Source organism: Muscardinus avellanarius (genome assembly GCF_963383645.1).
Source record: "Muscardinus avellanarius genome assembly, chromosome: 2".
Classification (NCBI taxonomy): Eukaryota; Metazoa; Chordata; class Mammalia; order Rodentia; family Gliridae; genus Muscardinus; species Muscardinus avellanarius.
This window is the reverse complement of record NC_137787.1, coordinates 66,797,559-66,822,034: the sequence shown is the minus strand read 5'-3', so window position 1 is coordinate 66,822,034 and position 24,476 is coordinate 66,797,559. Positions and strand designations below refer to the sequence as shown.

The 24,476-nt window shown below is 39.2% G+C and overlaps 1 protein-coding gene across 1 annotated transcript in view; it reads right to left on the bottom strand.

The window, feature by feature from the left end:
• ABCB11 (ATP binding cassette subfamily B member 11) overlaps positions 1–24,476 on the bottom strand; it is a gene marked incomplete at its 3' end in the record, with an annotated part of 64,561 nt that overhangs the window by 5,530 nt on the left and 34,555 nt on the right. The window contains exons 16-22 of the mRNA XM_080689781.1: positions 17,595–17,759; positions 12,327–12,431; positions 12,076–12,237; positions 7,994–8,197; positions 4,703–4,944; positions 2,655–2,811; positions 931–1,128 (exon numbers count right to left, since the gene is read on the bottom strand). Of these exons, the coding sequence (XP_080545907.1) occupies positions 931–1,128; positions 2,655–2,811; positions 4,703–4,944; positions 7,994–8,197; positions 12,076–12,237; positions 12,327–12,431; positions 17,595–17,759 (1,233 nt within the window). The remainder of the gene's footprint in view (positions 1–930; positions 1,129–2,654; positions 2,812–4,702; positions 4,945–7,993; positions 8,198–12,075; positions 12,238–12,326; positions 12,432–17,594; positions 17,760–24,476) is intronic.

The window sequence follows — 24,476 nt, the reverse complement described above, 5'->3', positions numbered from 1 at the left end:
TGCAAAGAAGTGGGTAAAAGGAGGGAGGGGTGATGATAACTTTTGATTTCCTTAAAATAAGCCAGCAGAAATTTGTTAAATCATGAAAAAAGCAGCATAAACATCTCATTTAGAGACAGAAATAATCAGTGGGAAATCTAAAAACATTAGTGGCTAACATAGCTACTTTTGAGCAAAGAAAGAAGAATGTTACTTTTTATTAGTTGACTTTGTCATTCTCTGCACATATTACTGAAAAAAGAAAACTAAAGGAAGAGATAAAAACAGAAATATATGAAAAATAAAAAAATCCACCCATTTCTTTTTCTTTCCCCTCCCTGCCTCCCTCCCTCTCTGTGGCACTGGGGATTGAACCCAGGGACTGTCTACATTTGAGCTACTCCCCCAGCCCCTTTTTATTTATTTTTTTGAGATGCAGTCATGCTAATTTTTCAAATATTCTTGCCAAAGTTTTATGATACATGGGTATCAGCTGAGACTCCTTACACTATTTAAACTTAAGTTTCTTGAACCAGGACTATCTCAGCTTTTTCATGCTCTATCTCCCTTCTTGCTCATTTGTCACTGTGTCCTTTGTTATCCCCACTTTTTCCATTTCCCATTAGTTTTCTGATTAATCTGCCCTTTCTGCTTCATTTACAAGTAAGTGTGTGCTTTTGTCAAGCACACTCATCTCCAGCTTTGCAGTGTGCCCAGTTTTCTTTGCCTAACTGGTCAGCAGGCCATCTGGAGCTTGGAAGAGTACGATGTTCGTGATTGTGGGGTAAAATCAGGTCAGCCAGCAAATGACTGGAAATGGAAATATCCAGAGGGCTAAGTGTTCGAGTCAAGCATTTTAGTGTGAGTCTGGCAAGTCCCATTCTTGGAGATCACTTTTAGAGAGAGAGTCTGCAGAAATCCAAACTCTCAAAAGCATTTTGCCTTGCTTACCACCTTCCCTTCATCAGGATCATAGAAACGTTCCAACAGCTGGATGCTGGTGCTTTTGCCACACCCACTGCTTCCAACGAATGCCAGTGTCTGTCCCGGATTGACCGAAATCGAGAGATCATTCAGAACTTGTATATCAGGTCGAGTAGGATATGTAAACTTACAATTGACAAAGTCGATCTTCCCCTGGAAGTTGTTCTGTGGACGAGAGAATTGGAATTACCTATGTTCCCACCGGAACCTAGAATATTGAAAATGTACCTCAACAGCATCATGCTTCCAAAGTGCAAAGTGTAGAGACAGAAACTTAAAGAAAGAACATTCTATTTCCCATTCTGGCAGGTGTAGCATAAAGAACGACCTGGGAGGTAAAACTAAACACATTTGACCTCTTATTCTCATCTTGAAGTAAGGGGCTATCCTTGTTACCCAGTCCTTGACACTCTGAGTGGAATAGAATAGCTAAAAGATAATACATCACAGAAGCCAGTCTTGAACCATACAACTCTGCCCCCAAAGATTTAAAATAATAAGATTACGCTTAATATGACTTGAGAGATTGATTTGAGGTCTGTACTACAAAGGTGTGTTTAAAACTATCTGAATTATGATCTCTGGATATGGATAGACATTTTATAAACCACACAAACTTTTATTGAACCAAAGGAGAAGTGGGTCATCTGACCAATTTAAAAAGATTTTGAAATTTTGTTTGGCTTTATTAATGTTTAAGTTGGTTTTCATTTCTTAAATATACAGAGATTTTTAAAAACAGAAAAGATTAAAAACACCTCTGGGAGTGATCAATTAGAAGAATCAATATTTTGTTGACATTGAATTCATTTTCTGGGTATCAAATGGGCTAAAACTCCCACATAAATGAGTATAAATCAGATCAATATTGTTGGATGAATAGGAAGAATTTTTGTTTGTTTGTTTGTTTCTACATGGTGTACCAGGGCATCAATAGAAGAGCTGGTAATCGAGTAGGTCTCAAAAGACATATGATTTAATACACTCGAGAGCTGAACATGTTTTCTATTGCACAGACTTAGCCTTTGTTGATGCTATGGTTGGTGTCTTGTGCCTCACAAGGGTTTGTGTGTTAGAGGCCTGACCTCTAGTGTAGCAATGTTGAATAGTGTTATAGAGCATTTAAGATATGGGGATGAGTGCAGGGTAATTGGGCCACTGGAACATTATCCTCAGAACAAATTCATGTGGTTCTCATGAGACCTGGATTTGTTCTTTAGAGAAGACTATTCTAACAAAGAAAAGCATTAAGACTGGTCCCTGCTATATTCTAGCTTCCTGTCTCACCATGTGGTCTTTCCCTCATGCCTGCACTCCCAACTGCCATGATGTGATAGTCTCCAAACCTATATATTAAATAAATCTCTTTTCTTTACACATCACACATTCTCAGATATTTTATTACAGTAACGGAAGATGATACAATTAGATATTGTTGCCTTTTTCAAATGTCAGATTTGTGAATGACTTTTATGCTGAATATTTCACTCATTATTCATGCTGATTATTTCATTCATTACATTTGTAAATCTACTGTTTGTCCATTCTGAGTACATATATAGGAACAAACTCTGTAGACATTTAGAAATTAAGTGATATTGTCTGACCAGCACTGACAGTTGTTGTACACACACACACACACACACACACACACACACACACACACACCTCTCCCCTGGCCCAATACTTACCCATTTTTCACCTGCATTACTGTATACACTGATTGGGGGTTGTCGGTCCAGCAACTGAAACAAGCGTGAAGCTGATATTTTAGCTTTGGCATAACTTGGGGTGTAGGAGAAGGCTCTTCCAAGAGCTGTTGCACTCAGTACCACTGAAGAGATCACCCTGCAGTCAAACACCCAGGTAGAGAGGGGTGAGTATTACTGGTGTGATAGACTAAGAGGCAGGAATCAGGGGGTCTAGCCCTGGTTCTGCTAGGAAAGGACCAGTTAGATTTGAACAATTTCCCCCATTCTTGTCTGGAAACATAGGAGTTGAAGATATTGGCAGTTTTCAAGTTGTGTTCTATGAAAACAGTGGTGAGAGGTGGACTGAACAAGGTAGGGTTCTGACCTCAAAACTTTGATTCCACCTCAATACCGACTTATTAAAAATATTTGTTTAAGAAAAAAAAGCTTCTGAACGTATTTTTCAAAGAAGGGTGGCTTGAAACATCTTTGAATCAATTCTAGGCAGGTGAAAGATAATGATGGTTAAGGTAAGTATCAATTCTGTGTCAAGCCTGTGTATAATTCAAGCTTCAGATAAGAAAGATACAATTTGCTGTGTCCTTCTACTTGTCTCAGCCTCTAACTATATTCAACATGTGTTTAAAAATGAGCAAGTTGTGCATGAATAAATAAATTAAAAGTATGTTAAGAGCTTTGCTGATGTCTGGACTACGATGTGAGGAGCAGTCCTCAAAGACTTCAGCCTGTACTGTGGCTCACAGAGGGCCTGCCTGAAGTGGGATCGGGAGTAGGCATGTCTTTGGGTGTCTTACAGCTCCATTTATGAGTAGAAATTGTTTTAGGTGAGAATTACAAAAGCAAACACCTTCAGGAGCCTGGTCCAAAGCTTACAAGGAGTGAAAGCATTTGGAATAAAATAGGAAATGATGGAAAATGACTCCTGTTTTTAAAGCAAAGCCTACAATTGGGATTTTTCTGTAGTCTCTCAATTTTTACACATCAGCAAATATAATTATTTAAAAAACTTATATAGTCTGGGACTGGGCATGGAGGCATATGCTTGGAATCTCAGTACTTGGGAGTCTGAGACAGAAGGATAGCAGGTTTGAGGCTAATATGGGGTAACTTATTGTGACCTTGTTTTAAAACAAATAATAAAAGGGTCTAAGGATATAGCTGGTGAGGATGTGGAGAAGTGGGAGCTCTACCCGTTGTTGGTGGTAAATTAGTGCAACCACTTTGGAAAACTATATGGAGGATCCTAAGAATGGGAATAAATTTACCATATGATCCAGCAATACCACTTCTGGGTATCTACCCAAAAGAAAGGAAACCAAACTACCAAACTAATGCTTGTATATCTATGTTCATAGCTGCACAATCCACAATTGCCAAACAGTATTTCAATACTGTTTTGGACCCATTTCTTCTTTCTTCTTTCTATCTCTCCCTTTTGGAATGCAAATGTTTACTCTGTGCCATTGTGCTTTAGATTTATGTAACATAATTTTTGTTTTTACAGGTGCTCACAGCCAAGAGTTTGCTTTGAGTCTCAGAGGAGACTTTAGCCTTTTGAGTGTGCCAGAACTGTTAAGACGGCGAAACTCTTGGAGATGGACTAAATACATTTTTCACTGTGATGTGGCCATAGGCCTAGGAGGATAGGGGTAGAGTGTAATGGTTTGGATTTAGGATGTCCCCTTAGCCCTCACAGAAACAAGGTAGCAGTGTTGGAAGTGGGGCTTGGTTGCTGAGGAGGTGTTCCTGGGGTGTAGCCTTAGAGATTATATGTATCCTTCCTCCTCCCCCTGCTGACTCTCCGCTTCTGGTCTCCATGATGTGAGAGTGGAGCTATGCATACTCTCTGTCTCTCTGCTTCCCACAATCATGACTCGAGCTCTGCAAATCCCATCCTCACATGGGCTAAACCCCCCAAATCCCCAAAACCTGTGAGCAGATAAATCTTCTTTTCTCTAAGTTATGTGGTCAGTCCTTTTGGATTATAGTAGTGTGAATGTTGACTGAAACACTGGGCTACTCCTCACCTGAACACATAGCTGAAATGGAGCCCCTCATTGAGGATTAAGTAACCTCCGTATCTATAGGAAGCAGAATTTGCAATAAATGCTATGCTTTGGGAAAAGGCATAGCAGAACCCATAGACATTTGCTTTTTTAATGGCTGTCTTGTATGGCTTCTCCAGCTCAGCCTCAAATGCTTCGATAAACTGCTTCTCCATTCCAACTCCAGCAATAGTGCGAATGTTACTGAGGGCTTCACTGGTAATCTGAAGAACAAAAGAGGCTTAGGAATAAAAGAACAGAAATAATTCCATGGCATTTCAATTGATACATAGATTAGATCTGGTACAAATAGCAGAGTGTGGTACAAATTAGATATGGGGCAATACCTGAGAACACAGAGGAGCATCCACAGATCAGCCCAGCTGGACTATGAGATAATTTACCCATTAAATACAACTTATACTTAGTTCTAACATGGTTTTGTCACCTCTATTTCTGAGGGAAGGAAAGAAGGGAGAAGAAATTGGTGCACAAAGATGTCCTTGAGAGCTTTTAAATATTCCTAATTCATTTGAAATATTTTATTTAATTAATTTATTTATTTATTTATTTATTTATTGGTGGTACTGAGGTTCCTGGAAGCCCTTCTACCTCCGGGCTACACTCCCAGACCTATTTTTACATTTTTACTTGGAAACAGGGTCTCCTAAGCCAGCGCGCACAGCTGGCTTCGAACCTGCGCGATCCTCCTGTCTCTGCCTCCCAAGCGCGGGGATTACAAGCGTGTGCCACCACGCCCGGCCTCCATTTGAAATATTTTAAATAGGACCATTAGATGTTTTATGAAGAAAATATCATTTAATAATATAAACATAAACCATCAAACACTATTTTCCTAAAAACCTGACCAAATATTATTTAACTTAAAATTATTATTTTTATGATCCTTTAATTTTATTTTATTTTTTAAAATTTTTATTGGTGCATTGCAGTCATATATCTTAATGGGATAAACAATGGTGGAGACATACATGCACATGTCACCCAATTAGCCTTTACTTGATTCTCACCCCATTCCCTCCCCCTCCCTCCTTCCCATGCTTGGGTTAGTGATTGGCTTTGATATGTTTAAGTACATCATGTGCTTTAGAGAGATTCCCTCTTCCCCCTCCTATCTAATCAGTTAGGTTGCCTTATTTGTTCATCTATAGATTCTACTTCTTCTTCTAGAATTCTCCCATTACCCATTTCTCCCTAGCTTTCACATATTAGGGAAAGCATCCCAATTTCTTATTTTTTGTGACAGACTAATTTTACTTAGTATAATGTCCTCTAGTTCCATTCATTTCCCTGTAAATAATGTAATTGTGTTTTTCTTTATGGCTGAGTAAAATTCCACTGTGTACATATTCCACAGTTTTGTAATCCATTCATCTGTTGATGGACATTTTGGCTGGTTCCATAGTTTGGTAATGGTGAATTGTGCAGCTATGAACATAGATAAACATGCATTAGTTTGGTCGTTTGATTTCCTTTCTTTTGGATAGATACCCAGAAATGGTATTGCTGGATCAAATGGTAAGTTTGTTCCCATTTTTTCTGAGAATTCTCCATACTGTTTTTCAAAGTGGTTGCATTAATTTGCAATCCCACCAACAATGTATTAGAGTTCCCACTTCTGCACATCCTTGCCAGCATTTGTTGTTGTTTGTGTTTTGAATAATTGCCATTCTATTTGGAGTTAGGTGAAATTTCAGGGTAGTTTTGATTTGCATCTCTCTGATTGCTAATGATGTTGAGCATTTTTTTCATGCATTTATTGGCCATTTGAATTTCTTCCTTCATAAATTGTCTAATTCACTTGTCCATTTTTTGATTGGGTTATTTGTTTTCTTAGTGTTGAGTTTCTTGAGTTCTCTCTATATTCTAGATATTAGTCCTCTATTGGAAGAATTAACTTAACATTAAATATAAAAAGAGACTTCAGAAAAAGGAGGAGAAGCCCCAGTTGAGTGAGTTGAGTAATGGAGACGGTTTAGGGAAGGGGATGATGGGGGGACTTGATGAAGGAAATGCTTCCATTGACCCTATGTATTTATATAAAATTATCAATACCAACCTCAATACTGTGTACTACAGGGAAGGGGAGGGAGCAAAGAGGGATATGGGGTGAACTTACCAAGTGCTGTGGACATGTATGTCTCTATCACTCTGGATTTCATTATGATGTATGATTACAATATACCAATAACAATTTTAAAAGATAAAAATAAATATAATCTTTTAGTCTATACTACAAATATGTAAGGTAAATAATTACTGTTTCTAAATTGGGGTCTTACCCTTAACAAAAGTACAAAGGTAGGCTACTTTCTCAATCAAATATGAAATACTTTGGTTTCTGCCTACTTGGGCTGTGGCACAATTGCTCTCTCAAAAGAAACAACACTTAGGTTATAGTGAGTTTGTTAAGAGTGTGTGTGTGTGTGTGTGTGTGTGTGTGTGTGTATTATTTCTTTTATGTATTAGTGTTTAGACCACCATCACCTCATTTACCTGTGAGGATAAAATTTTATTATTAATTAATTATTTAATTTATTTATTTAGTGGCACTGGGAATGGAACCCAGGGGCATTTTATCTCCAAGCTACACCACAGTCCTTTTTTATTTATTCTTTGTTTTGAAACAGGGTCTCACTGAGTTGCAATTGGCCTCACTAAGTGGCTAAGGCTGTCCTTGAATGGTAATCCTCCTGTCTCAGCCTCCCAAATGGGTGTGCCACCACACCCGGTTCAAATATTATTTAGAATAGATTTTTAAAAGTATATATATATATACTTAAGTGTGTTTGGGACCTAAACTGCAGCTCATGATACTATTTGGGAAAGACAGTTACCACTAGTCTAGTAGATACTAAAGTGGAAAAATTAAAAATGTCTGCCTGTGCGGACAGGCAGGATTCAGGGAAAACATTGTACTGAAAAAACTCTATGAGATAGAAAACTGAACTATCTACTCCTGTAAGTGAGAATATGCCTGAGATGTGAAGTAAATCATGATTTGAGAGGAAATCAAACATGTGAACATCTGTGTTTACTCCACTGTTTCTTCTTGCCAGCTCAAACACAGAGCATCAGAGCCTTATTGCCACAGCCTTTTGGGAGAACACATAAAAGGGCTAGTGGAGGGGTGTCTCTGACTGTGCATGTCTATAGGCTAACAGCTTCCTTAAATCTCTTCAGAGTTCCCATTTTAATGGTTTTCCTAAGAGCCACTTGCCCATACGCAGAAACTTAGGTCTGTAAGATTACCTGTCCTGCCTTCTCCAGAGCCTGCTTGTCTTGAGAGGCAAATCCCGTCAACATCTTGGTCTGTAGGGCTCCTGATAAGGCCAAGAAGGGGAAGAAGCACACAATGACCAGGCTGAGCTTCCAACTAAATAAGAAGGCAATGACCATGGCCACAGTGACGTTTGTGAAGGAGTTGACCATCATCCCAATCTGAGAGCCAGTCGCCTGCAAATCAAAAGTCAACCCATCTCAGACGCTGTCTTTTTTAACAAATGCCATTATGTGAAAATATTATGTTTTACTAAAAATATAAGTTTATTGTTGTGACAAAATATACATGATATAATATTAATAATTTTATTGATTCCTAAGTATACAACTCAGGGGCATTCAAACCACTCAGTGTTGTGAGATCATCATCACATTCCTACTTCAAACATTTATGTCATCTCCAACAAAAACTCTGTAGTCATTAAACAATAACCTCCCTCCTTCTTTCCTCCAAGTCACTGGTAACTTCTATTTTATGTCGCTATAAATTTGCTTTAGTCTAGATAAATCACATGAGTAGAATAATAAAATATTTATTTTTCTGTGTTTGGCTTGTTTTACTAAGAATAATGTTTTTAAGATTCATCTATGTTATCATACACATCAAAATATCATTCCTTTTGAAGGCTGAATAGGAATGATTTTATGTCCTTCTGACTTTTCTTATATATCTATTCATTATGTTCTATTTATTCATCCATTGGCCTGTCTGAAATTCATGCAACCCTAAACATGGGCTACATGTCTCAGTAGCCAATGCATTTGACTTGTTTGAAAAAAAACAGGCTTTAGGCTAATGACACTATTATTTATTGCTTACTGTTCAGTGAAGATTAACACTTACTCTGTGGTTATAATTTTGAAGTTGAAGAAAGACTTAAAATATATGACTTTGATTCTCACTGAGAGCAACCTATTCATAGGTACAAAGTTACATGATGTTTATTGGTTTGTTTGGTTGATTGGTTGGTTGGAGTTTTTTGGTTCTGGGGATTGAATCCAGGGGCATTCTACCTCCAAGCTACACCCCCAACCCTTTTCAATTTTTATTTTGTAACAAGGTCTCATTAGCTTGCTGAGAATCTCACTGAGTTTCTGGGGGTGGTTTCAAACCTGCGATCTCCCTGCCTCAGCTTCTCAAGTACTGGAATTACAAATAAAAATGGAAGCATAACACACTAGAACCTGTGGGATATAGAAAAAGCAGTGCTAAAAAGGGAGTTTAGAGCAACGAATGCCTACATCAAAAAATAGGAAGAGCCTGCCGGGCATGGTGGTGCACACTTGTAATCCCCACACTTGGGAGGCAGAGACAGGAGGATCACACAGGTTTGAAGCCAGCGGTGCTGGCTTAAGAGACCCTGTTTCCAAAATATAAAATAGGTCTGGGAGTGTAGCCTGGAGGTAGAAGGGCATCCAGGAACCCCAGTATCAACGGGGAAAAAATAGGAAGAGCCCAAGTAACACAATGATGCATCTCAAGTTAGAAAAGCAAGAAGTAAGCTGGGCGGGTGTGGTGGTGCACGCTTGTAATTCCAGCACTTGGGGAGCTGAGACAGAAGGATCACACAGGTTCAAAGCCAGCCTCAGCTACTTAGTGAGGCTCTCAGCAACTTAGTGAGACCCTGTTTCCAAGTAAAGTATAAAATAGGTCTGGGAGTATAGCCCGGAGGTAGAAAAGCCCTTGGATTCCACCCCTACTACTACAAGAAAGAAAGAAAGAAAGAAAGAAAGAAAGAAAGAAAGAAAGAAAGAAGAAAGGCAAGTAACCATATCTCAAGTTAGTAGAAGAAAAGAAACAATAAACATCAGAGTAGATATAAATGAGAGTCTAACAGAACAATACAAAGGATCAATGAAACAATTAGTTCTTTGAAAATATAAACGAAAGTGATATTTGGCTAGACAGAGAAAAAGAAAGAGAAAGATTACATAATTATTTCAGTAGATGCAGAAAAGGTGTTAGATAAAATTCAACAACACTTTATGATAAAAAAGCCCTGAAAACATTAGATATATTAGGATGATACCTCAATTTAATAAATACTATATATGAAAAACTCATAGCCAATATACTAAATGGGGAAAAAATGAAAGCATTTTCTCTGAGATCAGGAACAAGACAGGGATGTCTACTCTCACCATTCATTCAATATAGTACTAGAAACTTTAGCTGAAGCAATTAGGCCAGATTAAAAGATTAAAGGCATACAAATAGGAGAGTAGAAAGCCAAATTATCTCTCTTTGAAGATTATGTGATTCTCTACATAGAAAAACCTGAACGCTAAACCTAGAGACTCTTAGAACAGATAAATGGAGTAAAGTAGCAGAATACAAAATTGACATAAGGAACCTAGTAGCTTTCCTACACCAATAATGAATTTGCTGAGAGAGAAAGCATGAAAGCAATCTCTTTCACAATAGACATAGACAAACACACACACACACACACACACACACACACACACACACAGTAAAAACACTTAGGAATAAACTGAGGAAGTGAAATACTTCTATATCTAGTTTTGAGACATATTATAGAACCATAGTAATAGAAACAGCATGGTATTGGCATAAATAGGCACACAGACCAATGAAGCAGAATAGAGAACCGAGAGATAATCCCACAGCTCTACAGCCAACTGATTCCTGACAAAGGTATCAAAGTCATATGTTGGAGAAAAGACAGTGTCTTTAACACAAATGGTGCTGAGACAACTGGATCCACACACAGAAGACTGAATCTAGACCCCTGTCTCTCACCCTGTACAATAATAAACATAAAACAGATCAAACACCTTAATATAAGACCTGAAACTTTGAAACTATGAGAGAAAAATATGGGAAACACTTGAGATGTTGGTACAGGCAATGATTTCTGAATAGGATTCCAAAAGCACAGGAAACAAAAGCAAAATCTGATGAATGGATTACATCAAACCAAAAGCTTCTACATAACAAAGGAATCAATAATCAGAGCAGATAGAGAGCTTACAGAATGGATGTAAAAGTACAGTAGAGAGCTATCAATTCATTTTTTTTTCTTCCAAGAGCTTCACAAACCATGGTTTAGTTAAAAACAACAACAACAACACACACACCCTTTCATTTTCTTTCCACTTTCATAGAAAGCAGGAAGAGAAGTTGGGAGGTAAATTTGGCTTTTATCATTTTAATTCAATGTCTGGTTTGATAATGGAATAGCCTTATCTTGCACAGGTATGTTGAGTCTCTTGAAGAAGGCTGCATGCAGGTGCTGGGGTTTAGAAACCTCAGCTTTGTCTCATTTTGTTAGAAAGGCAGCTATTTGAAAGCTTCAAGATTCCAGACAACAACGATTTCTTTCTTTTCCTATTTTCTAAGTGGGATCTTTCAGAGCTGCTCAGAGTAGCTTCTCACTTTCCAAGGTTAATCACACTCTGGGCACCTTAGTAAAGAGCATCCATGCACCCTTTGCTTCTTCTCTCTGGGGGCACTATTGAGTCTCCTGAAGTCTCGGCTTCTGGGCCTGAAAATAGTGTGAGGTAGGAATTTCAGATCTCAGATGCTAGGCTCACAGGAAATCCCAAGCCCTTATGGATTGTGATGCATGCTATAACACTGATTCTAGGCATTGTCTAGGGGACACTGTGCTTTGACTATTGCGTATCAGCAGTAGAAACGGTGGTCTAGTTTCTAATCCAAAAGAAATACTTCAGCAGCGATCAGAGTGCTCTATGGCAAGAACATCTGTGCCAGTTAATACTCCTTGTTTCCTTCTTTTTATGGTCTGAATGTGTTTTTCCAAAATTCATGTTGAAACCTAATCCCCACTGTGGAAGTACAAAGAGGTGGGGCCTTTGGAAGGTGGTTCAGCCTTCATGAGTAGAATTTATGCCATTATAAAAGAAGCTGTCAGGAGCATCCTAGCCCTCACCAGATACTGAAACTGCTTGTACCTTGATCTGGACCTTCCCAATCTACAGAACTATGAGACATAAATTTCTATTATAAGTTACCCAGATTAGGGTACTTTGTTATAGCAGCCCAAACAGACTAAGGACTAACTTACTCCTTGAACCTGGGAGGCATCCGTAGCAAGCCTTGTTGCCAAAGCTCCAGGGCTGTTTCTGAGATCATCAAACCAGCCAATGTCTTGCCCTAACATTGCCTTGAATCCCAATTTTCGTAGCCTTTTTGTGAGGAGTTCTCCAGATTTTGCAAAGAAATATCCCTAAAACATAAAAAAGAGTCTTAAGTGGTACTTTAACATGAAAAGAAGGGAAATTGTTAAGTCACTTAATGGGAAATAAAATTCCTTACCTGCAAAAATTGGGTGATAAGGGATGCCAAGCCCAGTGCTACAAAAAGTAGGCACACATTATTAATGTTTGATCTCTGTTCCTCTTTATCAGGAAGTGAAAAATTCTTTGGGAGATAGTAAGCAGGAAAGAAACATTGTTATAAATTATAACCAATAAATTCAAATATGCTTAAATAAAATTTCTCTTTATACATCATTATATATTTGTCTAAACCCATAGAATGTACACTAAGAGAACATTACACTAATGTACACTAAGAGAACATTAACATATAATGTGAACTTTGGGCTATCAATGCAGGTTCATTCGTTGTAATAAATGTCTTACCCTAGTAAGGAATATTGATAATATAGAAGCGCAGAGTGGGGTTATGTGGGAAATCATTATACCTCCCTTTTAATTTTGCTGTGAACTTAAAACTACTTTAAGAAATAGCAAATCTTTAAAATTGTTTCATTTTAAACATACTAGCAATTAAACCAATGTCAGCTGTGAACATTACTATGATATATTTTAATCCCTTGTGGAGCAGGGTGCCTGGCAAATGAAAGCCAATGGTGAGAATTATAAAATTTTTGTATTGTTTCTTTGCTTTTTCTTCTTTCTTTTTAAGATATTTTGTTGACTTTTCTCTGATAAAAAAAGATGATGCAAATGCAAATTCTTTAAGTAATAAGGCAAAGAAAGAAGAAAGGGCTGGAGGAAAGGAAGGAGAGAAAGAAGCAGGAGGAAGGGAAATGCCTGAGAATCTGAGAAGATTGATCTAGGGCAAAATCAAAGCATCATTTTAACTTGTATCTTGCTTAAATAATAGCTGCAAGAAAGTTGATTTTCACACTGGGATATCTTGCCTATTGTTAGTTTTACACATATAAACTGACTTACAGATACAAAGTATTGTATCTGTATATAACTGTTATATGTATATAAATATATTTCATGTTTAAATGAAACTTAAATATTTTATATCATTAAAACAACTAGTGGTCAGGCCAGGTGGTACATACCTATAATTCCAGTACTTGGGAGGCAGAGACCTGGGGATCAAAGGTTCGAGGCCAGTCTTAGCAACTTAGCAAGAACCTTGGTAACTTAGTGAGACCCTGTTTCAAATTTTAAAATTAAATATGGCTAAAGGTCTAGCTCAGAGTTAGAATGCCCCCAAGTTTGGGCCCCTAGTACCAAAACAACAAACCCCCAAAAAACCAGAAACAAAAGCAATTGGTTATTAAGAGATTGATTAGAATTGACTTAGAAAAGAAAAAAATCATATACATCTGAGACTAAGATTGTTGCCACTAAATCACAGGAAACTGTGATCCTTAAGATTTCCTTAAATTAGGATTCTCAAAACAACCCACTGAGGTAGGTTTCTTGCCTCAAGTTACAAAGAAAGAGACCGTAAGTCTCCGCAGAGATAAGTCACTTGGCAGAGTGCACACAGATAGTAAGTGCTCCAGACCCGCAGGGGTTCAGGGCCAGCTGACTCCTAGATCATTCTTTTTCCCAGCACGCTAAGTGCAAATTTCTACTGTCAGAGCACTTGGTACATTTTCCAAATCAAGTAGATACAGAGAGATTGAGGAAGATAAATTACGCCTGGTGTGTATATTGAAGCTTGGCTGGATGATCAATCAGTTTCCTAGTAGAGCCCAGTCACATGCTGGACCCATGTCCTGCAGTGTGGCCTCAACAGGCCACATGTGAATATTGTACCTTTCGGGTATGTCAGAATGAAAATAGAACAATTAAAAATAAACTAAAAACACAGCATCCTGAGTTTACTGGTAAAATGTGATCCTTATGTTAAAAGACAAATAGAAATGTTCTTCTTTGCCGGGCATGGTGGCACACGCTTGTAATCCCCACGCTTGGGAGGTGGAGACAGGAGGATCACACAGGTTTGAAACCAGCAGCGCGGGCTCAAGAGACCCTGTTTCCAAATAAAAAAAGATGTAAAAATGGGTCTGGGAGTGTAGCCCGGAGGTAGAAGGGCTTCCAGGAACCTCAGTACCACCAAAAAAAAAAAAAAAAAAAAAATGTTCTTCTTTACAAAGAAGGAGAAAGTAACTTGCTTAGCATATTTCTTTTAGCAAATATAACTCTGTGAGCACATTAATGATAAGCCACGATTTCACCAACTATATCCTGCTCCTCTGGCCCTGCAGTCTTTGAAAAAACAGATCGCTCCATCTAAGCCCAGCCTAGGATTTCTGGTTGCAACCGGAATAGTCACAGAGGACATTCTCTCCACCATTGACCAAGTGGGAGTTGAAGAACGGCAAGAGCTTTAGCTGAATTGTCAGTTTTAAAAATGACTTGGCCTGCCGGGCGTGGTGGCGCACGCTTGTAATCCCCGCGCTTGGGAGGCAGAGACAGGAGGATCGTGCAGGTTCAAAGCCAGCCGCGCTGGCTTAGGAGACCCTGTTTCCAAATAAAAAGATGTAAAAATAGGTCTGGGAGTGTAGCCCAGAGGTAGAAGGGCTTCCAGGAACCCCAGTACCACCAAAAAAAAAAAAAAATGACTTGGCCATTTCATAGGCTAGTAGAGCTGTAAGATAGCTTTTCAATCATCTTTGTCCACTCTTCATTTTATAGTTGAGGAAGCCGAGGCCCAGAGCAGTGGGCCCATGATGTGACCCAGGGCATAGGGAACGTGGTAAGAAGCCAGTACAGCGGCTGGATAGGCCTCCTGTCAGGGAGTGCAGGACTCTTCCCAAGGCAGCTCATATACAGTGTTTGGGTGAATATATTCTTCTCTACTCTGCTTTAGTAAAGGAGAAGATAATCAGCAAAGCTGATATTCTGGGTTTCTTTTAAAAAGCAAACATCAGAAGCTGGACATGATGGAACATCTCTGCAGTCTCAGCTGCTGGGAAGGCTAAGACAAAGGATCTCTTGAGCCCAGGAGTTCATGGGCAGCCTGCGCAACCCAGGAAGACTCTGTCTCAAAACACAAAAACAAAACAAAAAAGTAAACATCTGGAGCATAAGTAAGCTTTAGTCCTTTCAGATTTACCCCTATTTCCTACACATTCTAAACCTGCCTCACTGCTCAGCAAGATTCATGCCAAGAGCCTCTCCCTGCTAGAATGGCAGTTTTTCAGGGAGAAGTCCTCATCTTCTTGTCTTCTATCTATCCCTAACCTCAGCAACAGGGCTTAGCAAACTGGAAGTCACCAACAAATATGTGTTGAATGATGAGTGGATTTTTTGGTTGACTGTGTCTTCTTCATAGACTGGAGACTCCATTGGGGAAAGAAATACAACTGACATGGCATTCCAGAGTCCTGAGTGTGGTGTCTCAGGTAGACAACCAATGTCTGTTGAGTGGCCACATGAACATTACTTTGGATACTATACTCGTGAGGAAATTGAGGGATTTAATTAATTGTTTAAAATTCTTTCATCATAAAAGGATGTGGTTGGTACCACATATTAGAAATTCAATTAACTAGAATTGAAGGTCTCTCTCTTTTTTTTTTTTTTCCAATTTCCTACCTCTATCAAAATAAGGTGCTTTTCTCACCTACCACAAGGGGACAACATGAACATTAAAGTGAGGGCTGTTGGAGCCTACCCTTTGAGGTGTTTAGGTCCACCCACGGACTTTTGTTTGTGAATTTTCCAGGTCTTTCTATATAACCCATGTTTATGGGGACATTTTTTTTTATGACTAGGATGTCTATTGAGAGTAACTAGAGAGAGTTGTAGAGAAGAAACTAAAACTCAAGCTTTTATCATGTAACTAAACTCTGGTATGGTGAACCAGTAAAATTCCTTGTTTATGTCACCATGCATAAGTTAATATTCTTTAGTTTCTAGACTTCCTTCTTTGTTGACCTGTGTGTGTGTGTGTGGGGGGGTGTACCAACTAAGAGAGTATGGTAGCATCTTGGTAACTAATTTTGCAATAATAAGGTTTATCAGGATCCAGTTCATAGTCTCATTGGCTGGATTTGAACCCCAGCCCTGTCATTTGCTATCCTAAGTTCCCTGGGCCTTGGTTTGCTCCTTTATAAAATGGAATAATAAGAATCTCTATTGCAGATGATTATTAGGAAACATAAATAAGCTGTTGTACATAAAGTCCTGAGAGAGTGCCTAATACAATTTTGCAGTTTATTTAGCAGTAAAGTCTGATGGAGAATATAAACATTTCTAGGAAGTGAAATAATGAAATAAGCTTCTTCTTCCTCCCTGTCTTACTTTTATGTCTTTCTTGTTTTCTCCCCACTTTCCCCTTCAACACAATCAGTATGAGCACAGAGAATTATACACGACTCATGAACACCTATTAAAGTTATATTTTGTGCCTCAGCTGCTCAGCGAGACTGAAAGTTGCCTAAAATTCCTCTGTATTATTTAGCAGACCAGCTTTGCATTCTGATTTGGTTTGCATACAGGCAAATCACCCCCTTCTAGCTCTAAATCCACAGTAATAGTACAATTTCTTTTACAGGCAACATGACTCTTCTAGTGCCCTGTCAGCCCCCAAAAAAGTACTCAGTGCCACAACCTCCTCCTCCTCCTCCTCCTCCTCCTCCTCCTCCTCCTCCTCCTCTTCCTCTTCCTCCTCTTCTTCTTCTTCTTCTTCTTCTTCTTCTTCTTCTTCTTCTTCTTCTTCTTCTTCTTCTTCTTCTTCTTCTTCTTCTTCTTCTTCTTTTTGTGGTACTGGGAATTGAACCCAGGAGCATTCTAGCTCCGAGCTACACCCCCAGAACAATTTTATTTCTTATTTGGAAACAGTGTCTCACTAGGTTGCTGAAACCCTCTCCAGGTTGCCCAGGCTGGCTTTGAACCTGTGAGCCTCCTGTCTCAGCCTCCCAAGAACTGGGATTACAAGCATGTGCCAACACAGCTGGCACTGCAATACTGGGGATTGAACCCAAGGGAGTTCTACCTCTTAGCTATACCCCCAGCCCTAATTTTTATCTTTTATTTTAAAACAGAGTCTCACTACGTTGCAGAGGGCCTCACTAAGTAGGTGAGGCTGGCCCATAACCTGTGATCCTCCTGCCTCAGCCTCCCAAGTACTGGGATTACAAGTGTGCGCCACCACGCCCGGCTTCAATGCCACCTTCTTACCCTCTGTGAGATGGAGACCCAACAAACTCTTCATCCTCTAGAGATGGGGGGAGAGGTCTAGGGGAAAAAAGGCTAAGGATGTTAAAGCAAAGAGTTAACCTATCAAATATTATTAAGAGCCATAGATACAAAAACAGAAGGTATAAGGAAGAGAAAGCTATTCCAGCTGTTTGCTTACCCCAATAATCTGGCTGAACAGAAAGGCATAAAGGGGTGTGACTGCCCCGTTAACAGCTGCACCCACAGACCCTACCAGCATGTAGGGCCACTCTGGAGCATTGAGTTTCATAATCCTTCTCACCGGGGCAGGCTCAACTTGTTCTTCTGTAAGAATCTCCTCATCCTTGAGGGGAAACAGGTTTACATTAATCATCCAGATTTGCACATAGACATTCTGCTTATTCTCTTACTCTACAGAAGACCCTTTGGCACTCATAGGGTTGAGTCGCTGCTTGATTGGTCACAGGTGACTTCAAAGATCTCTGAGTGTGAGTTACTTTTTGAGGAAGGGTTTGGAGTTGCAAGGGGCTGGATCATGACTTGGATGGAACAGGACCTCCAGGACTGCTCAGCCGATGAGAGTCTATAGTTCTCATTTCACAATTACATAAGTACCAACTCTCAGAGAGTAATAAATACATTAGATCTCTGAAAGTAACAAATTCTAATTATAAAATCTTTTACTATTGTGTAGTTATTTTTTTATTTTTATTTTTTTGTGTGTGTGGTACTGGGGGTGGAACCCAGAGGCTTTCTACCTCCAGGCTATACTCGCAGCCCTGTTTTATATTTTATTTTGAAACAGGGTCTCACTAAGTTGCTGAAAGCCTCACTAAGTAGCTGAGGCTGGCTTCGAACCTGCGCGCTCCTCCTGTCTCAGCTTCCCAAGCGCGGGGATTACAAGCGTACGCCACCACGCCCGGCTACTATTGTGTATTTAAACATGAGAGACCTGAGAAATTTTCAAGATGTATTTTTTATATATGTTAAGATTTGGCTGGGCGCGGTGGCACACACTTGTAATCCCAGCATTTGGGAGGCTGAGACAAGAGGATCTCAGTTCACAGAGAGCCTCAGCTACTTAGTGAGCCCCTGTTTTAAAATAAAGAATAAAAAAAGGGGGCTGAGGGTGTAGTTCCAAAGTAGAATGCCCCTGAGTTCCATCCCCAGTAACACACAAAAAATGTCAAGGTTCTGTACCTCAGTAACTGGCTAGCCCTCTGAGGCAGGGCAGTATATCTGAAACAAAATAATTGACAGTTTTTAAAGTGGTGTCAACAGTTATCACTGACTTGCTTTCAGTAAGGTTTTCTTAATTAGTGCCCCAAAGTAACCAAAACTCCATCTGGATTTCCAAACTGCACATTTTTCTCATGAGGAATGAGAATTAGTATTTTCCTGTTCTGACCTTTTTAGTTGTCATAGAGAGTCATGATTAGCAACTTTTCTCTTCTTGAAAGTAAATATCACATTTAGAACCCTACTGTTTTACCCATCATTTTCCCTTGCTATCAGTATTACTCAATGCCTGGTCTTTAGCCCTATTGATCCGATACTTTGTTAAAATCACTACTCACTCTGTTTGAGAAAGAGTTCTGGGTGGCTTATATAGATTAGTACTGATTTTTTTAAATGTTATTAAAATATACTAAAAGTATCTACAGTTAATTGACTATAAACCATTCATGAATGTTCTTTCACTAACACATAGTAATTTATGTTTTTTAGGTGGCTGAATAGTAGGACTAGATAACAGCAAAGCTCTTCAAAAAACTTCCCCTTGGCTTACAAAGTCAAAGTCGCCATTACCCATTCAATTTAAATAAAAGCCGGGTGTCTTGTCCATTCATTATAGCTGCAAGCCAGATAGGCTGGGGGACGGCAGCTCGGCTGGGGACAGATTCACCATCGCCTCCGTTTGAGGCTCTCTCCAGGCTGCTTCATCATTTGCACCTTGTCATTACTACTCACTTGCGCAGAAAATCCTTCTGCTCCATTATTTCATCTCTGACAGCTCACTAATTTCAGGCCACCAAGGCCAGAGAGAAGAAAGATGCCTGGGAAAGCACATGTGGAGCACGCAGAGGATGAACAAGGTGCTCGGGCAGCGCCTCGTGGCTGCCAGTGGAACAGGTCACCAAGCGCTGCAGTTCTCTGAGCCCCAGGTACTCTTCTCTAAAGCGAGTTGGACCAGGACACAGTCTTTCTGGGCTTTCATATTTCTGCATATTTTGTAAGCAGAGGCATGGAGTACCTTTGTTCAGACTCTTGTAACAAGGCTGTTTGTATAGCAAACAACACTAGAAGAAAGGGGTGGAGCCTTCACTCCAAGCTGTGAGCCCTTCTGATCCATCTAAAGATCCAGGCTGCTCAAGCCCAGGGCTTCTCTTGCGCATCTCCACCCCACTTGCTGACATCCTCTGGCCCTCTTTGCATCACCTTGTGGGAACTGGGGCTTGAACTGAGGAACAAGTGCAAAATGCTAAGCTGCACCTACTGCTGTGGATCTGGGTAACCGAGACCTTTATCTCTGACTCCAAGCTCTCACGTGTTCTGCCAGCATCCATGAAGTTTCAGCAGGCTCATTAGGTAGCTTATCGCAGAGCATAATAGCAGAGCCTTTCCATTCCAGACGGAGGCTGGTGTCCAGATTCGGAAGTTCAGAGTTATGAGGGCTGATTATTAAAACACTGAGTTCTGGCTGTCATCATCAGAACTCCCAACTCAGCAGGTCTTCAGTGTGAATTTGTACTTTTTTTTATATACTAGAGATTGAGCCCAGTGGCATTCTACCTCCAAGCTACACTCCCAGCTCTTTTTATTTTTTTATTTTTAAACAGGGTCTCACTAAGTTGCTAAGAGAGGCCTGGAACCTGCCACCTTCCTGTGTCAGCCTGGGATTACAGGCATGTACCACAGTGGTCCAGCATGAATCTGAACTTTAAAATATATCCTTCAGGTAATTCTGGTGACCAAGGCTCAGTTTGTAGAAGCCTCAGTGGTATGTGATCTCCAACATTCCTCCTACCACTAAATGTCTAGAGTGTCTACGATTCTATAGTTGGACTTTGGGATATGTCAGCTGTGCTGCACCACCTAAGGGTTTGCTTCCAGGCTTGTGAAGACACATTAACACGCAGTGGGTTCTACTTGCTCCCCAGTGACATTAAACTCCAATACTTCCAAGAAACACTGCCCAACAGGATAGCCCACCCATAGTGTGACGGGATGGAAACTTTCCTGACTTTCTGACACACAGAGTTATCCCTAATCCAAAGCAATAATACCTAAGATAACTTAAAGCAGTATGAAACTTTTTTTCTATTAGATTGTTTTGTTTTATTTGAACTCAGGGGTGTTTTACCTCAGAGCTACATCCCCAGCCCTATCTATTTAATTTTATTTTGTGAGTACCAACCATTTATATCTATATCTATATCTACATCTATATCCATATCTATATCGGTACTGGAGATTGAACCCAGGGGCATTCTACCTCTGAACTACACCTCCAGAACAATTTTGTATTCTTTACTTTGAAACTGGGTCTCACTAAGTTTCAGAGGGCCTCACTAAGTAGCTGAGGCTGGCTGTGAACCTGGAGCCTCTTGTTTCAGCTTCCAAACACAGGGATTACAAGTGTGTGCCACCATGCCTGGCTTTATATTTTATATTTTGAAACAGGTCTTGCTAAAATGCTCAGGGTCTTGCTAATTGGCTGGAGCTGTTCTTGAATCTGTGACCACACTGCTTCAGCCTTCCAAGTACTGGGATTACAGGCATCACACTCAGTTTGCCCAGTAGTTTTTATTTCAAGATAAACAAGAAATGAAAAGTACCAATTTAAATAATTGTCTCCTTATGCTAAAAATAAACTGACTTTAAAGGAAACCATACCCTAACCTCCCCACCAAATGCAACTGGAAGACCTGAATGATGTAAAAACTAGAAAATCAGTTCCTAAAAAACAGACTTTTGAGTGTATTACATTTGATATCGATGAATGAGCAGTAGAGGATTAAACAAAACTTTAAAATATAATTAAAGCCATTCAGTAAAGAAACATTTTACCTTGGACTTTGAAAAACTAAATATAAAGGGAGCTGAATAAATGAACAGCCAATAGGTAACTCCTATAGAGAGGCAACATTATCAAGTTTCTATTCGCACCCTCACTGCAGAGTACAGACTCTACTGTAGCAATTTGTGCAGGGTGTTTTTTGTTTCTTTGGTTTTTTCCTATGCTATGTAAAGAAGCACGAGTTAGCAACTCCATGGCAGGCAGAGTGACCATAGTGCTTGTTCATCTTTGTATCCCCGACACAGTACCAAGCACCTGATGAGCGCAGTGGATGTGTAGTAGATGAAAGAGTGAATGAAGCTTTTATGCCCATGGTGCGCACATGCAACAGAACGTTTAAGATTCCTGACTGCTCACGGGCCATGCAAGATGGTTCAGTGCTGATGATGGGCTTTCCCCCATGTCCCCTTTTAGGTTTCATGTGTGGGTCAGGGGAAAATATAACTCTCTACTTGAATCTTGTGTCTTGATTTCTATACTTTGTTACACTAGTTTTTGTATTTCTATTGACAGGAATCTCCTGATTTAATAAAAAATTGAAGATTTGATGGCAAAAATAATGGAAGACAAAGGAGCCAAGATTTTTCCAAATGAACAAATACCGATAGTCATTTATACGGGTACTCTCTCTTTCCTTGTCTTCACCAAGGCTTGAATCCTATCTCAAAGGTTGGTTGTGATGAAATTATAGATTACTAATGTCTTGACCTCATATAGAGTCTGCCCTTTTATTTTTAGTTTTCCTGAGAAAGCTGGATAAGTAGTAGAGACTGACACCACTAGCCTACATGTTTCTCTTAGCCTAAACTTAACCTTATGGATATTATATCTAAGATATGACTCCGTTTCTGAGAATGAAGGGTACAGTTTGGAGGGTGAGGAGAAATGGACCTAGTTGTATCACTGGTTAACTGAGTCTTTAGGTGAGTAACCCCAGGTGGAGTTGGGAAGCACACGCTTCTAACCTGGTCCCTTCTGGGCATTCCTAGACAATGCTCTAAGACACCACAAGGTGGAGATAGCACTTTGTGTGAGTAGATCTTCAGCAATGTAAGATAGAATGTTTACTCATCAACAGAAGAGATTAGGTCTTCTCTATCAAAATGGAAAAAAGAAAGGAGTTTGCCAATAGTGGTGCTTGCAGAATTTAACGAAGGATTAAAATACTTTAAGATACTAAAACTGAGCAACTTTTACCCATACGATGTCACTTGAGATTCCAAATTTCATTAGACAGGTTTTATTAACACTAAATCTGTAGTTTCCATTTTTTTTAAAAAGATGACTAGCTCTGATACAATTATCCTACAAACAGTATTAAGATGAAATCTTTTCCTCTTGGAGTATTAGCAAAATAAAATCAATTTTCTTATAATTTTTCTCTTCCTATCTTTCTTATCTAGAGAGAATATAAAGTAGCATCTTTTTAAAAATTATACTGGTTGACATGTAGCTGATTTTATGGTTTTATTCTTAATTTATAATGCTGACAAGTAAAGTATAATATGGAACTTTTTTTTTCTTTTCTTTTTTTTTTTTTTTTTTTTTTGCAGTACCAGGGATGGAACCCTGGGGCACTGTACCTCTGAGCTCCACCTCCAGCACTAGTTTTTAGTCTTTTTTATTTTTGAAACAGGGTCTCACTGAGTTGCAAAGGGCCTTGCCAAATAGCTGAATCTCTCTGCAAACTGCGATTTTCTGATCTTTGCCTCCTGAGTGCTGGGATTACAAGCGTGCACCACCACACCTGGCTTAATATGGAACATTTTAATGTCTCTAAAACTAATTCCTATATTAATTCAGATTTCATTTCATTTGATGACTTCCTTCAGAGCTTTTGCTGCATTAAAACTCTGGACGTCTCTTCTCCAGATCTCTAGCCTCTGATGGTTCTTGTTTCTAGGCCGCTCATTAACTTAAACTAAAGAAAAAAGCTCACTCTGCTTCCCCTTCCTCCCTTCTTCTCTGACTCTTACCAAACATTTACCCAGAAACTAGGCAAAAAAAGTGAGAAAAATATAATATGCTCAGTGCTTTTATATTTACATTTAAATTTCAAATTTTTCTCTATTAAATTCCTCATATAATGTTTCATAACCTCTTATCTGTGACACCATTGTGGATATAAATGAAATGGCTATTTCCAGACCTAGGAAGGGAGAAGAGTCTTTAATGTCACAGTGCAGTAAGAAACCAAATACATTGCAAAATGTATTTTCTCTCACTGTGATTCAGCCCACTGCTCTGAAGAGTGTTCTTTGGAATTATTTAAACCGACTCCATTAGTTACCGAGACCTCAATTTATTCAATATTAACACATGGAAACAAAGAAAGTCTTAATAATCCATCTTTCATAGTCAGAAGATCATAAATAGTACTGTGCTTTATCCCAAATATTTCCTTCATGAACCAGTGTCTATAATTATCTCTTACATGTTGGAATGTTACTGAAGAGAATTTAAAAATTACATCATGCATAATGCATGTGTTTGTAATTAAAATATTCTCTGACTTATTTGCTTGGATAAATATTAGGGTTTTATTTTATTGTAGGCATTACATTTCATTCTAATTGAAAAATCTCCGGATGTCCTAGTTGGTGCAGCTCTGGGCTAAGTGCCCAAAGTGATTCAAAGACAATTAAGATAAAGTTGCTAAATTTAAGAAGTTTATGATTTAGTAACGAGAGGAGACAACCTGACTTTACACAAAGCTCAATAAGAAATTTTCCATGAGAAGTTTCTAATGAAGGGCTTATAGCGTTGGAAGGTGAGAGTCTCTTGGGCCAGGAAAGGCTTCAAGGAGCCAGCAGGGCCGCGTGCATCCTCAGGATGAAGCCTTCAGATTGCTATCTATGCTGAGTCCCCTTTCATCTCTTAAACTTTTATGCTATTTTGAACTTATATTAAAATTAATAGTGATATTTAAAATACATCATAAAACAATTATTTTAAAATTGTGTGGAGTAAACAAGTGCC